Below are 16,444 nucleotides of genomic sequence, written 5' to 3'. Positions count from 1 at the left end.
GACCTGTGACTGAGATTAAGAATATTTAAAGAAGTTATTTATTGAATAAAACTATCGGGATCGATAGCCTAATTAAGCCTCCTTCTCCATCACAAGATAGAAAATAAAAGCAATGGGAAAGTATTCTAAAATTTATTTTATGCATTTTACGAAAAAGTGTCAATACTTACGTACAACGAAAAGAAAAATGGCCTGTTAAGTTTCTGAAATAATACTTGATAATATCTTATCATGATTTAAACAACACTGCCCATTTAATTCTAAAAACAGTATTTCAAAGAAAGAACAGACTAATCCACATGTTATCATTCGATATTCGATAAAAGCATAATATATCTTATCTTCAATTGTCGTCCGCATTCAATAGAATGCATACGCGTGTACTGTGTGGTTTGGTTGCAACATTTTAAAATAGACAAAGCCCTAGCTTTAAATAAAAGTAACTCTCGTCATAATTAGTATACTAACATGCTGCTACAGACATGGTTCCACAGGGATAATAAATGGTTCACTTACGAGTATTATCTACGTAACCTAAATTAACGTCAAATACAGTTGTCTTTATGATTGTTCGTATTCAAAGTGAAATATGAGTCAAGCATTCAATTTGAGCCTGGAAGAATCTTCACATAGATCATCTGATAAAGAATCTAGTACCGGTTCTTAGAAAATAATCAAAGCTGACACAAATACTGTGGACAACACGAGTTCTACGTTAGAAGATTTCGTGACCGACAAAGGGGTCAATGAACCATCAGAAGCAGCTGAAAAGCAACATGAGACAGATGATGGTTATAAAAACACAAAAGTAGCTGATAACGAGTTTATTACAAATAATATTGAGGAAGTTTTTGAAAGAACATTAATCGAATATTATAAAGACGTATTACATATAGACGAGAGCAACACATCTCAGTCAGATTTAGAGTCAGCAACGTACGAATTAGAAAAATTCGAAAGAAATGATATGATTATTTTCAACCATGAAAACTTTATGAGCGAACGGAAAAGACGAGGTGCATCTCTAGATGTAGCAGCATTAGAACATACTTTCAAGCAATATAGATTTCATGTGACTACTTATAACGATCTAACAGAGAATAATTTGTTTGCTGAACTAAAAAAATGTAAGTATCGAATCGACGTTAGTAAGTCTTAGTGATTAGTGAAACGTGTAGAATGATACATATATGGCAATATTGGCAATAAATAAAATGACAATATCAAGACGCAAAAGCATTACCAAATAAATAAATATTTGTGCAAATCATACACATACCGATATTACTATGTAAGTAAGTAAGTAAGTAATTAAATATTCTTTATTGCACCAATAACCATACATCTTACATACATGTAAAATTACAAAGAAATTTTAGTGTTACAATAGAACCCGGTAACAACAGGCGGTCTTATCGCTAAAAAGCGATCTCTTCCAGACAACCTTTGGGTAGCAGGAAATGTGTAACTCAAACAAAAGTCAACAGATAGTGCACGGAGTGAAATATGGAGACTATTAAACACAAACACACATATTACATACTACTTATACAACTATTACAACAAAACCGAATACACAAATAAATATACAATATACATAATATATATTTTATACTTACATATATACAATATATAAAATGGCAACTTAAGGCAGAGATAAAAAGTATACTTGCAGCTGATTTTTGAAAATGAGGAGAGATTTAGCTAATCTTAATTCTACTGGCAAAGCATTCCACAACCGAACAGCCCGGAAGGTAAACGAGGAGTTATAAAATTTTGAAGTAGATGAAGGAGGAGCAAGAATATGAGTCCGAGAACATCGGATAGAAGCGAGATACTTGAAACGCTCTTTGAGATAAGGTGGTGTAGCGGGGTTAAAGAGAATGCCATAGAGAAGGGCGAGGACATGAGAGTCACGGCGAAGTCGAATAGGAAGCCACTTGAGCTGAGAACGGAATTGTGACACATGGTCATATTTGCGCAGGCCAAATATAAACCTTATGCAGAGATTCTGGAGGCGCTCAAGCTTATTCAGGTGGTCCTCCGTAAGGAAAGATGTGAAAGATTACTATAGCTTTTAAGATATATTTGTTTAAATATTGAGTTCACAAAAATGTATATATTATTATATATGTATTATAAACTTATGTATAATATATTAACTTATAATCTTTATCTGACATTCTTTTATTGTTTTGTGATATTTGATATTATAACACCTGTAAAACACCGTTTGGACTAGTCGACAAATTGATTGATTGCCTGGGTAATCCACATCCCATTATCAAAATGTAATGAAATTTCCTTTAATTTCAGTTAGTAGAAGGGACTTCAGTGGCAGCGGCTGTATATGCGTGGCGATCCTGACTCACGGGCAAGACAACGGCTATTTGAGAGCATATGACACGCGTTACTGGGAGCGAGACGTCATCGGCTGCTTCGACGCTCGTTCAAATCCGACCTTAGTGGCAAAACCAATAATATTCTTAATTCAGGTAAGAATATCATAAACCAAACCAAGCCTATGGAAAACGGCTTGCCCAGAAAATGCATGGTCTGTCTCTAGACAAAAACAAAACAGAATATTAATGTAAGTTTGCGTGTAAGTTCACATACAATGCGGCTAGCCTACTGGGTACCCTACCGAGTGACTGCGACTTAAGTCAATTTTTCTTTTATTAGGTAGTTTTTAATTTAACTGTTTTTATTATGTTTTAAATAATTTATGATTATGTTTTCCCATACCCGAATAATATTATAATGACATTTGGCAAACGATTTCATTTTATATTACTACAAATTTTTTTTGTAGGCTTGTCGAGGCCACCAGCCAGCTGCGGTTGTGGAAGGTGTACCTAAACCTGTCCGAACTGTCGAACTAGATGCAATAGTACGGTTAGACAAATATCGCAGGCCCATGGACTCAGATATAATCATGTTTCATAGCTCTTTCTTCGGACGAGCGTCTATCAGGTGAGTATTAACCAGATGTAGTGCATTATTATTTTCCATTGTATTTTCACGGAAACGTACGAATTAATAAATTAGGGTCCCGTTTCTACCCTTTGGGAACGGAACCCTAAAAATGCAAACCTGTGCGAGCACAGGCTCAGTGCACGTAAATAATGTTTTGCATGAGTTATTTCTTCACCTCCCCGCAAAATTCGGCAATATGTTTGTACGTAAATCCAATGTATAAGGCTACTCCAGTTGGCTCTAATTGGCCACTGATGAGGACATACATAACGAACATTATTATGTCAATATCCAGAGGGGCTACCGCGAAAACCGAAATTCGCAAATTACGGGGATCTTTCTATTTTACTCCAATGAAGGCGTAATTAGAGTGACAGAGAAAAATGCCCGCAATTTGCGAACTTCGATTTTCGCGGTTATAGCCCAGTTCGTCGTCAACAGATAACAAAAAAATATGTTTCAGGGTGGTCGAAGAGGGCACGTGGTTCATACAAACGCTTTGCGAACAAATCAGACTGCACGCCGCCAGACCACTTCGAGAAGCTGTGCAGAAGAGTTCGAAGCATCGTCGCTCAAAAGGAATATGAAGGGGCAAAGCAAATGCCGGTAGTTACCTCAACATTACTCAAGAAGTTATATTTTAAGAAGACACCGCCTACTAACTGTACTGTGATGTGACAATAGATATACTTATAATGTGGCCTAGGGGCCCGATTCGGATTTTGAAATAGACATCTATTACTTCTATTAGATATCTTTTAGACATCACCAAGATACGATAACGATATGTTTAAGATCTATCCTGTCAAATTTGACATTTGACCGATTCTGGAGATACTCTTGAACGATTTCCACAAGATATGACTCAGAGATCTAATTCACGTCTAAGTAATAGATATCTTTATCTAACGTAAAAGTGACATTGGTTCCCCGAATTGCGCTGCAAAATAGAACTAGTTGATATCTAAACTATAACGTATCTAGAATGGATAAAGTAGGTGTCGTCTCTTGTGAATATCTTGAAGTTCGAATACGGCAGTCAGTTTCAATTGCGATACTTGGTATAAGTAGTAGTAGTGTAATATGTTAAGGATATTATGGATATACTAGTATGGATAACATAATTACCTACTGCTAAGTGTCGTAATGGAATCGCGCAGTGATCAAACGCGCGCCTTTTAAAAATTGTTTTATCGATGACTGTACTTTTCTTTAACCTAACAACTAATACTCATCGTACAATTCCAACAAACACTAAATATTATTGTAAATAATGTTGCTAATCCAAAAATGTTAATAATTGCTATGTTTTCTGAAATATTTTTCTCACTGCACCTTCGATAATCGGTATCGATATTATGGTTGACTATTTGTATTGTGCAATAAAGTTTAACTAAACTGCAAAACGTAATTCAAGACCAAAAAATGTTGAAAATGTTGCCACTTTTTTACTAGCGCGTCTTGTATGGATGCAAAAATAAGTACTTAAATAAAAGTGCTTTTTTGAATCGTAGGAGTAAAATTACTAATAAATAAATTATCTTAGCGTGATTATTTATCAAAATGAATTTACTATTTAAGAAACAAATTATTGCAGTGGCAACATTGTCTTACTTTTTTTGGTCTTGAATTACGTTTTGCAGTTTAAATAAATGAATGCGTTGTTTGCTTGTAAAAGTCGCAGATAGCAAAGCTCCTTAGACCATAGAGGGTACTGACCTATGAGACAGTCGAGCACGACCTTGAGGGCCGGCCGGTGCCGCAGCACGCGCTCCAGGCGCATGCGCGGCCAGCACACGCACGTGCACACCTCCTCGGCCACCACGGTCACCTGGATTTTAAAAAAAATCGGATAATCAACAGTAGGTCAATTTTGCGGTATCTATTTATGTACATGATTATAATGATGTTGTCGATGATTAGTGTAGGTACCTACTTATACAGGATGTTTAGTACATCGTTTGCCAAATTAAAACGGCAGATAGATTGAGTCATTTTCTAACTACTCATGCAACAAAATTGGCCATGTTCTTTTTACTACTGTGCAAGTAAAAATTTGAAATTTACGAAAAACTGACATAGAAGTGAAAAAAAAATACGCCAACTTAAACATTTCTAGGCCTGAGAAGATAGCAAATGACTCAACCTATCTACCTTGTTAATTTGGCAAACGATATACTAAACACCCTGTATAGTTGACAATAGTTGTATACTCGTATAGTTGATTACATGGAAAATGTCAAAACGTTATATCGGTTTATTTCATCCAGATTAATAATAAGAACTGGAAATTTCTCTATCACATGATATTTATATGATATCTTGACGGCTTAAAGAGACTAAACAATATTTGGAGCGTTTACGAAAATTAATTAAGGTATTGTAGTATAAATATTGCTAGATTTATAGTGTACAATGTACACTATAAATCTAGCAATATACACTGTACATTAATGAAGTTAATTTAAAATACTAATTGCTTAAGGTTCCGAGCCTTACCCGTAATCTCTCCCGGGATCTATTTTAATGAACACCAAGCCCAAAGGTCAAATCAAAAGACAATGGATTATACCTTAAATGTAAGCTCTAGGTGAGGATAAGCAATAACGGTGTAGCATTTTGTAAGTGGGCTTATTCAATGTACCAGTGAATAGACTTACATTACCCGGAACATGGACCGTGATTACCTTTCGTATGGTTTTCGAGCTCCATATTACAATTATATATCGCAAGTGTGCGACGAGGAAGTAGGTACCTAGTTTGTCATGCTTTCTCCACTCTAAAGTGATTGATTATGCCTACAATGGGCCCATCATAGTAGCCACCTGTCCATAACATAACACAAACATCTACCCGACTCATAATCCAATTATCCCTTAAGCACTCAGCTTATACCTGTATAAACCGATTCGCCAGTGAAATTAGAAAGCCGGTATAAATACCGTACCATTTCAAATCAAAACGAATTACGTAAAAGGGTATTTCGAGATTTGGAACTTGCCCAAGTGCGCCCACCATTTGTCATGAGGCGGGCCTTCTAATATGAATTTAGGAACTCCGGAAATAATTTGCATAAAACATTGGCAACGTAATGACTTTGTTTGTGCAAACAAGTGTAATGTCTTATAGGTAATGTAAAAACTTGAAAAGTGCAAAATCTCTCGTAAATAGGTACATAAATTTAGTCGAGAGCATAATTAATTCCTAGTTTTACGTACATCACACATTTCGAAGTACCTACCCAGCAATCAGACATTACAAATATTAATTGATTTTGATTTGTAAAAATTACGTTTTTAAAATAAATATTAATAGACCATCTTACGTAACAATCTAGCCCCACAGTAAGCACAATAAGGCTTGTGTTGTGGGTTCTACACAATAATATATACAATAGTTAAATAGGTATAAATAATACACAGAATACATCCATAACTCAGGAACAAGTATTTGTGCACACAAATAAATGCCCTTACCAGGATTTGAACCCGGGTGCTTCGTACGGAGGGTCGTCACTACTGACTGACTAGGCTAACAGACCGTCAAGATATTATAAGAGAGGAAATAAATAAGATCTTTTAATCTTTAATGCCGCTCCTTTTCCAGTTTTCTTTAAATATAATGTGGTGGTACCTACTGGTGCTCGACTCATTGTCAATAGAGGTGACAGCACGGTGTCATCTATTGGGCATTAGCATGTCGAGCACTAAGTATTATCAGTAATACAAGTTTTAAAAATGATGAATACTTGGAAGACGTCATCGGATTGCTCGCGGTTGGCTTCCCACTCCGGGGAGTCTATGAACTGGTACGGCTGGATGAAGTGCAAGTGCGTCTCGTCACAGCTGACCCGCATTCTGGAAAAAGTGACATTCTTCATTACCTTTAACAATAAAAGCATGTACAGACTTCTCAAAACAGTCTGTAAGTATATCGGTACAAGTTTGTTCGGTTGATCCGTTTAATTTTACTGTAACTTAGTGTCATGTGTTTACTTATGTCGTCATGTTGTATTAGTATATATATGTATATATTATTTTTCGGCTTATTTTATGTTTCTTTTTTTTGTCTGTTACCTTCCGTGATTATTTCTCACTTGATGGTCTCATCGGAAGATCAGCGCTGGAAGTCGCCTGCAACATGCTGAGATGGGGCCATTTCGTGACACTTTATTTTTCACTATGTTTTTTTATATCTATGTCTAATGTCCATTGTCTGTGTGTTTACGAAAAAAAACTATTCTATTCTAAATTTCGCTCGTAGTTGACCGTACATGTATTGGCGCGATAGACACATGATAACTAAATGACATCCTTTAGGTATCAGTTTGATGTCAGTATATATGTACATTCGAATTGTATGACTCATATAACAAACAGAGATACCAAGTTACTTATGCATTTTCATATTAGTATGGATAACATGCAAGGCGAGTCAATTCCCTCTTGATATATGAGCTGAGTCGGCTTTTAAGGGAATTGAAAGTGCTAACACTAAGCGTGGCAGCAATTTTAATTTCAGGCGTGACCTAAGCCACGCCCTATTCTAGATAAACATTTTAGGTGCAAATAAGTGCTAATTAATTACATAAAACACATAGTAAACAATGTTAACCACTTCAACTGACGTGATGAAAACATTCAACAAATGTTTGTAAACATTCCTTTGTTTGGAGGCTTGGCCACAAATATACATTTCATTGCGTATTTGGTTTGTTTATCTGTGCAATGTGTAATTTAACTACACATCGGTAATATCTGAGTATTTTGGTAGCTGCGTATTTAAGTTAAAATATGTAAAAAAAGGTAAACTTAAGGGAAATGATCCTTTATAACAATAAATAATGTTTGAATCAAATATTATCTTTGACCCTTTCGTTATTGCAGATGATTTTTGATGTACCGGCGAGACACCGTTTTTGGTGGCTGAATAAACCGATGCGAGACCGACACAAAAATTCGAGTTTACCTAAATACCTACAGATGTATAAGTAGTTCGTTTTTTTAGCATTAGAAAGAACTTGCAAGAAGGTAAGCGATCTTGACATGTATTTTAACTGAAAAACGCTTTCTAAAAATCAAAAACTATTACTTATGAAAGCAGAAGAATATAAATGATCGTATTAGATTCATAATTGTTACACTTTCGCCGTAACTTATTTTTAAAATGTGTTTTTCAACTAAAAGACACATCAAGATTGTTTACCTTATTTCTAATGCAAAAAAACGAACTATAGTGCATAATTGTTTTCCATCGTATGTTCTCGGAAACGTTCATATTTGTCATGTCACTTCAGTCAACTTCAGTACTTTTTAGGGTTCCGTACCTCAAAAGGAAAAAACGGAACCCTTATAGGATCACTCGTGCGTCTGTCTGTCCGTCCGTCTGTCACAGCCAGTTTGCTCCAAAACTACTGGACCAATTAAGTTGAAATTTGGTACACATATGTAAGTCTGTGACCCAAAGACGGATATGTAACGTCAACAAATAAATTTTAAACATAGGGGCTACTTTTGGGGGGTAAACCATAAAATTAAAAATCAAAGTTTTGCAAACTATATCGTGTTACATATCAAACGAAAGAGCTCATTGTGAGAATCTCAATTGTATTTTTTTTTTTAATTTACGATAAAAAATTTAGAAGTTATTCAAGAAAATAGACAAAAAATGACCATTCCCCCCCTCTATCTCCGAAACTACTAAGTCTAAAATTCTGAAAAAAATACACAAAATAGTCCTTTACCATGACAGGAAAACCTATTAGAAATCTAGAGTCAAGCGTGAGTCGGATTTAAGAACAAAAACTGGTCAAGTGCGAGTCGGACTCGCGTTTCAAGGGTTCCGTACATCTCACAATTTTCGACAATTTTTTTTTGTACGTGTAACATGACGTGAGTGAAACGTCTTGAAAAACCCGAATGAGTCGATCAAGTTTTCAACACATGTAAGATGAAATTTTCTGGCGTGGTGGCTTATATCTCTGCAAATATGCAAAGTAGCTTAGATAGGAAATTAAATGCCGAACAAGAGTACAGGTGTCTAAATGCGAAGACTGAAGACCGAGCTCCGCGTAGAGCTGAAAACTCGGAGCGTCCGACGGGTCGCGCTTCCTACAACTTCCGCAAGTGTTTTAAAATCGAAGGCCGAAGAGAGTTAATACCTACAGGGTGGCCAAAAATACGTGCATTCCCTTAGCCAGGGAGGGTTTGGGATTATACTCGCACCTACTGAGCAACATTTACTATGGGACCCAAAATCGCGAAAAAAATGTATTCTCGCATAGAAAACGGACCAGCCAAAACGTATAAAACAGCCAAATTTTTCTTCGCTATTTCGGGGTTGCACCTCGACAACGGGAATTCACTTACTTTATTTTTTGGCCACCCTGTATAGTGCTTTTTAAAACACGTGACAATACCTAGTAAGTAGTAACCCAATCAATCAGTACTACAAGTACCATTGCGGCTGTGTGCCAGATACAGCCTAGTCGCATTTTTTATCTTCAGTCCGACTCACGCTTGAAGCTAAAGGCACGCCTCTTCGGGAAGCTCCGGATCTTCGGCCTTATGCGGATATCGGCCTAGGGCCTTCGCAATAGCTGTCTACATCACGTTTCACTTAAACCATTGCGGCTGTGTCCCTAAAAAAACCTAGACCGCATTTTTGTTCTTAAATCCGACTCACGCTTGACTCTAGATTTCTAATAGGTTTTCCTGTCATCTTTAGGTAAAGGACTATTTTGTGTATTTTTTTCAGAATTTTAGACTTTGTAGTTTCGGAGATAGAGGGGGGGGAATGGTCATTTTTTGTCTATTTTTTTGAATAACTTCTAAAATTTTTATCGTAAATTAAAAAAAAAAATGCAATTGGGATTCTCACAATGAGCTCTTTCGTTTGATATGTAACACGATATAGTTTGCAAAACTTTGATTTTTAATTTTATGGTTTACCCCCCAAAAGTAGCCCCTATGTTTAAAATTTATTTGTTGACGTTACATATCCGTCTTTGGGTCACAGACTTACATATGTGTACCAAATTTCAACTTAATTGGTCCAGTAGTTTTGGAGCAAATTGGCTGTGACAGACGGACGGACAGACAGACGCACGAGTGATCCTATAAGGGTTCCGTTTTTTCCTGTTGAGGTACGGAACCCTAAAAATGCGGTCTAGATTTTTTTAGGGACACAGCCGCAATGGTTTAAGTGAAACGTGATGTAGACAGCTATTGCGAAGGCCCTAGGCCGATATCCGCATAAGGCCGAAGATCCGGAGCTTCCCGAAGAGGCGTGCCTTTAGCTTCAAGCGTGAGTCGGACTGAAGATAAAAAATGCGACTAGGCTGTATCTGGCACACAGCCGCAATGGTACTTGTAGTACTGATTGATTGGGTTACTACTTACTAGGTATTGTCACGTGTTTTAAAAAGCACTATACAGGGTGGCCAAAAAATAAAGTAAGCGAATTCCCGTTGCCGACGTGCAACCCCGAAATAGCGAAGAAAAATTTGGCTGTTTCATACGTTTTGGCTGGTCCGTTTTCTATGGGAGAATACATTTTTTTCGCGATTTTGGGTCCCATAGTAAATGTTGTTCAGTAGGTACGAGTATAATCCCAAACCCTCCCTGGCTACGGGAATGCACGTATTTTTGGCCACCCTGTAGGTATTAACTCTCTTCGGCCTTCGATTTTAAAACACTTGCGGAAGTTGTAGGAAGCGCGACCCGTCGGACGCTCCGAGTTTTCAGCTCTACGCGGAGATCGGTCTTCAGTCTTCGCATTTAGATACTTGTACTCTTGTTCGGCATTTAATTTCCTATCTAAGCCCCAGCAAACATTTTTGGTCAATATTCCGAAAAAGGCACCTATTTTAGGTTGCACAATTTAGGGGACCAAAATGAGGCACGTCGAATCGACGTCGTCGGCACGTCGAGTCGACATAAATGGGGAAAAAACGCACGTGCCGGCGACGTATTTATTGACGGTAAATTAGTGATTACAACCATTAGGTCAACACTAGGTCATGTTTCCGACGTGGATTCTACGTCGCCACGACGTGCCGCGTAGTTGAAATGTACTCATTTGGTAATCTTTACCACCTTTAGACGTGATGGTGACATATTTTTATCCATATAATTACTCTGCGAGGCAATATTTAGATGAGACGCGATGAAGAGAAAAAGAGACACAAACATTACGCTTATATATTCTTTTCACTCAGAAACAAAATGTCTAACAAGAAAACAACTCAAAGTTAATCAATGATAATGGCGGCCACTAAGTCATGTAAAATAATTTAGGCCGATTACGGAGATGAAGAACGGTGAAATCTAGTGCGCAGAAATTTTTTTCGTGCAGTATGTTAGGTTCACATACAAAACTATCGATGGGCTTTTGAAATATTTAAGTTTTCAACATTTTATAAAATCAAAATGCATATATTTGCTTGTAATTGAGTGTTGTAATTGAATATTTGTGTGTGTGAGTGTATTGTTTCGATCAAAAATATTGTTTTATTTTAAATATTAGCACAATGAAGTACCGTGTGATGGCACCATTCAAGATATAAAACAACTTAAATTTTGCAATTTATATTTAGCATCTCGTTATAATGAAAGAAAATGGCGGCACAACTTTATGGTATTGATAGTACTTTACAAGTGTTTTTAACTATATGGTCGCAATTTGGTATCTATTTTAAGTAACATTTACCTAAAATTAGTAGCTAAATCGACACAAAATCGACGACCTAAAGGTCTCCGTATAAGAAATAATTACGTCGCAAATACACCTAACATGTCTTATTAGTATATTTGACCTATTGGTCAAACTTTGAAGTTAATTTTACCTAATATTTTGACTTATTTTCAACCATTAAGTCCCTGACTTCATGGTACCCGTATAAGAAATAATTACGTCGCATATACACCTAAAATGCCTTATTAGTACATTTGACCTACTGGTCAGGGTCCGAAGTTAATTTTACCTAATATTTCGACCGATTTTCAACCAATAAGTCCCTGACTTCATGGTCTCCGTATAAAAAATAATTACGTCGCATATACACCTAAAATGCCTTATTAGTACATTTGACCTATTGGTCAGTGTTCGAAGTTAATTTTACCTAATATCTCGACTTATTTTCAACCATTAAGTCCGTGACATTATAGTCCCCGTATAAGAAATAATTACGTAGCAAATACACTTAAAATGCCTTATTAGTAGATTTGACCTATTGGTCAGGGTTCAAGGTTAATTTCACTTAATATTTCGCCTTATTTTCAACCCGTAAGTCCCTGACTTCATAGTGTATTTATGAAGTGAAATTTACGTTTTACTGTCCCTATATTTTGACTTGAAAGTAAAAGTGTACAATACGTAAAATTATTGGTGACTTAGGACGTAATTTTTACTTAAATTGGTAAAATCTTCTTCGAGCCTAGGATTCCTAGGAAAAAATACTTAAAATGTCTGCTGGGGCTACTTTGCATATTTGCAGAGATATAAGCCACCACGCCAGAAAACTTCATCTTACATGTGTTGAAAACTTGATCGACTCATTCGGGTTTTTCAAGACGTTTCACTCACGTCATGTTACACGTACAAAAAAAATTGTCGAAAATTGTGAGATGTACGGAACCCTTGAAACGCGAGTCCGACTCGCGCTTGACCAGTTTTTCTACCGAGACTGACTGAAATAGCAAGACACCTTCGTATTGTTTCCATGAAAATACGAAGGATAACATTTATGCACTTTATCTGTACTGATATTTGCAGGTTCTTAAATTCCAAATTCATGTTGTTGGCAAGCCTGCATAACTATAATTTTCCACCTTTAGACTAGACCAGATATACCTCTCACTAATGGGGGTGCTATTTTTACGTTTTAAGCACCTCAAAGTGCCCCAAGGCACAGGCTGTAACTAACACCTTTCAGGAAATATGACTGCAGCGAAGTCAGTAAAAGCGGGCAAGTTTAAATGCAGAGAGTCTTATGTTGCCAACATGGAGCGTAATATGATGAGTGTAGTAGAGAACGGCTATATTCATGACCTATTTATTTTACTGTGTATATTGAAAGTGTTTACTTTTATGTGCAAGTAAATTGCACATGCAATTTGCCTTATACGTTCGCTATTCTGTGTGTGTGTGCACACCTATCAAGTTAAAATAAATCGAGTTTAAATATGTCAAGAAATCGTACTTCGTGTTCCAAATTACTGTCAAGATATCTATCAAGTAAGAGTTAGCAAGTATGTACTCTGACATGAGAAGATGTGCGTTGGTACATATGATATTTTGTTGTTTTGTCAGATTTAACTATAAAACCAAGCGCAGGGTCCTTTCAAAATACCGAAAACATCTCAATTTCCCCTGTGAAATATAGAGCAGTGCCTCTCATCTTTTTTGGGAGTGCAGATCCAATAATTCGATTGATTTGGTCAATGTATTAATACGGAAAGAATAGTAAAATTAACAATATCTAAAACAACTCACTTAACCTTTAACAGTACAAAAAGCAGCACAGTTTGAACAACTTGAGTTACAGCGCAGTGGCTCAATGGCTCAATGTGCCAAGAGTGAATGAATGAGATGACTGGCAACAACTCACTTCCCCGTCAGCAGTATAGACAGCTTCTCATCCGCGGGCTTGACGTCCTCCACTCTTCAGCTCAGCTCTTGGAAGTGCATCATGTTCACCTTAAGCGGCTTGAAGAGCTTAAGGTACAGCTCGGTGTATTTGAGAATGGCTCAATATATCTAGAGTGAAAGAATGGGATGACTGGCAACAACTCACTTCCCCTTCAGCAGTATAGACAGCCTCTCATCCGCGGGCGTGACGTCCTCCACTCTTCAGCTCAGCTCTTGGAAGTGCTTCTTGTTCACCTTAAGCGGCTTGAAGAGCTTAAGGTACAGCTCGGTGTATTTGAGAATGGCTCAATATATCTAGAGTGAATGAATGGAATGACTGTCAACAACTCACTTGCCCTTCAGCAGTATAGACAGCCTCTCTTCCGCGGGCGTGACGTCCTCCACTCTTCAGCTCAGCTCTTGGAAGTGCTTCTTGTTCACCTTAAGCGGCTTGAAGAGCTTAAGGTACAGCTCGGTGTATTTGTGAATGGCTCAATATATCTAGAGTGAATGAATGAAACTGGCAACAACTCACTTCCCCTTCAGCAGTATAGACAGCCTCTCATCCGCGGGCGTGACGTCCTCCACGGCATACGCCTCGCCCGGCTCCAGACGCAGCACTTTTGCCTCGCGCGTCAACTCTTGGAAGTGCTTCTTGTTCACTTTAAGCGGCTTGAAGAGCTTGAGGTATAGCTCGGTGAGTTCCAGCGAGAGCGCTGGGGGAAGAAACCTGTGGGAGGAAGGGAACAAGCTTACGGTCTGTCCGCATAAGTTACAAAAGATCTTATTAAAATCTTTAAATTCCCATTTAACACTTCGTTTGCAGTCATTTCTGGAATGCCCTGGTTAGGTTGCGGTCTACGAGTAAGGTTAGGTTTGACTTTTTCATGATGTGGCCAACCGATCATTTCATGAAATGATAAATTCTCAGCTCAGACCACGATCTATACACAGCTGCTGTAAGTATATACTCACTTTATGATATTATATTCATAAAGTGGGTATGCATTTTTTCCAGCTCGCTACAGAGAGTACAGAGTTCACAAGGACTCGCGTGAATCTGCAAACCAGTAAGTACTCTAAACTATACTTCAACACCATTTTATTGGTAGCAAAAAATATTAACCTTATGATCAAGAAGATAGTGTGTACAGAATTAACGAAGACCAACGCCAGACTCCAAGCCAGCACGTCAGGCGCGCACACCTCCGCGCCTGCCCACATGGCCATGAGCACGGCGCCGGCGCACGCGAGCGCGCGCAGAACGAGGATGCTCTGCTTGAAGCTCTTCGGCGCGAGGAACGCGATCGCGAAGCAGAGGTTCGCTGCCTGTTCAAAAAAATGGATTTTAATCAAACTGCCCTGCTATGCCGATTAGCGGAATCTCAAATAAAAATTTAATGCAAACATAATTATAGCTTACATTCTTTATCTGAAAATTCCAGTTTCAACATCATTTGTTTTTGAGATACCGCTATATTGGGCTTAGGAGGGCAGAATAGGGGGTCGCTATCGCAGTGAAGGTGTTAATGTTAATACTTATAGTATTTTTTACACGGCTTGGGTAGCTGTCATCTCAATACATTTTATGTTTTAGAGTATAAATTGTATGTAAATGACAGAGCTGTCACCGTACCCAAATTTTTTCTAAAAATTCTATATATGTTCTGTGATATTTTTTTGTACCTACTTATACAATCCATGTCAGTCGAGTACGACAAAGCTAACATAAAGCAAAACACGGTGTACAAAAATCATCTCACACAGGTATGTTGCTGAAAGCATGATTCTTCCTTTTGGTTTAGTCTTACCCGAGTAAAACCTACATGCAAGTCTATTATGGCTTCTAAAACAGACATTAAATAAGAGCAAAAAGCGTTGTTTCGCAAAACAATGAAACCCATCTGGATAGTACGGGCCCAGGTATTTGTTCAGCTACAAGCCAAGCGGCATGCATAAATCGCCCGGAACAGATAATAGACAGCCCAGCAACGAACATTTTGGCATCCAATCCAACTTCGATTTAACAAATTAGTTTCCATGTTAGATGAGAATTGCAATTATTTTTCCGTTACAAAAACCCATCATTTAAAGCACTTTTCGAAGAGATATGTTAACTTTATCGGTGTAATTTAGTGTTCGGAAAAGCGATAATAGACGTCGATCAACGTGCTTAAAAGTGCCTGTTCTATTTAATAAATTGAGAACGATATACGGTAAAACTTCGGTAAACACAATATTATTTTTACGTAGACGGAGCATGAGAATATTATGCTAATATAGCGTTGTAAGTGAAACTCATGTTGCCTTTATTCGTAGTTTATGCTTATACTAACAAGGATATGATATGGTACATATTTCATTTGCCTTTAATACCTAATATTTACGTTACTTTATTAAAACTAAAGTAATTTGTATTTGGGGCACGTTTCTGTACATTAGGGGCAACACTGGTTTTTTTTCTTATAGGACTACAAGATGCTACTCCCTTTTCTAGTGCCACGATTTAATACTACATCAAAGACCATGAAATAAATGCTCCGGTCAAATTCTTTGACGCTACCAGCTAGCAGCGTCATCATCGAGTGTCTTCGCTGGGAGGGTTTATATCAAGATCGAAGCCTAAACGAGTAAGACTACCACACTAGCGTTCTCTCGAATGTCAGCGTCTAGTCAACTTGTTGGCGCAACTGTGCAGCAACACCATTATCCTTAGCGCTGACTAGACGCTGACGCTTAAGACGGCAGAGCGGGGTCTCTCTAAAGGAGCCCTCTGATTACCAGTCCACCGGACGACATCAGCCTGTCAGTTAAACGCAAAATTTGACGGTTCCGAACA

The 16,444-nt window shown here is 37.6% G+C and overlaps 2 protein-coding genes across 2 annotated transcripts in view; one reads left to right on the top strand and one right to left on the bottom strand.

Moving 5' to 3' along the window:
- Positions 1-16,444, bottom strand: part of LOC134666117 (blood vessel epicardial substance-A-like) — a 54,002-nt gene that overhangs the window by 17,986 nt on the left and 19,572 nt on the right. Inside the window, exons 3-6 of the mRNA XM_063523269.1 lie at positions 14,732-14,934; positions 14,141-14,335; positions 6,725-6,833; positions 4,696-4,807 (exon numbers count right to left, since the gene is read on the bottom strand). Of these exons, the coding sequence (XP_063379339.1) occupies positions 4,696-4,807; positions 6,725-6,833; positions 14,141-14,335; positions 14,732-14,934 (619 nt within the window). The remainder of the gene's footprint in view (positions 1-4,695; positions 4,808-6,724; positions 6,834-14,140; positions 14,336-14,731; positions 14,935-16,444) is intronic.
- On the top strand, positions 374-3,653 carry LOC134666115 (caspase-like). Its single transcript, XM_063523267.1, has 4 exons — positions 374-1,127; positions 2,317-2,495; positions 2,813-2,973; positions 3,440-3,653. The coding sequence occupies exons 1-4, from the start codon at positions 968-970 to the stop codon at positions 3,561-3,563; spliced, it is 624 nt and encodes a 207-aa protein (XP_063379337.1). The 5' UTR covers positions 374-967; the 3' UTR covers positions 3,564-3,653.

This window comes from Cydia fagiglandana, chromosome 7 (genome assembly GCF_963556715.1).
Source record: "Cydia fagiglandana chromosome 7, ilCydFagi1.1, whole genome shotgun sequence".
Taxonomy (NCBI): domain Eukaryota; kingdom Metazoa; phylum Arthropoda; class Insecta; order Lepidoptera; family Tortricidae; genus Cydia; species Cydia fagiglandana.
Note: the sequence above shows the minus strand (reverse complement) of the source record. Positions and strands in the feature narration are given on the sequence as shown.

Excerpts from the sequence above, each read along its gene's own strand:
- LOC134666115 (XM_063523267.1), top strand. The coding sequence starts at position 968 with ATGATTATTTTCAACCATGAAAACTTTATGAGCGAACGGAAAAGACGA. Across the intron at positions 2,496-2,812 it reads CAATAATATTCTTAATTCAG|GCTTGTCGAGGCCACCAGCC; the intron begins GTAAGAATATCA and ends TTTTTTTTGTAG. Across the intron at positions 2,974-3,439 it reads TTCGGACGAGCGTCTATCAG|GGTGGTCGAAGAGGGCACGT; the intron begins GTGAGTATTAAC and ends AATATGTTTCAG.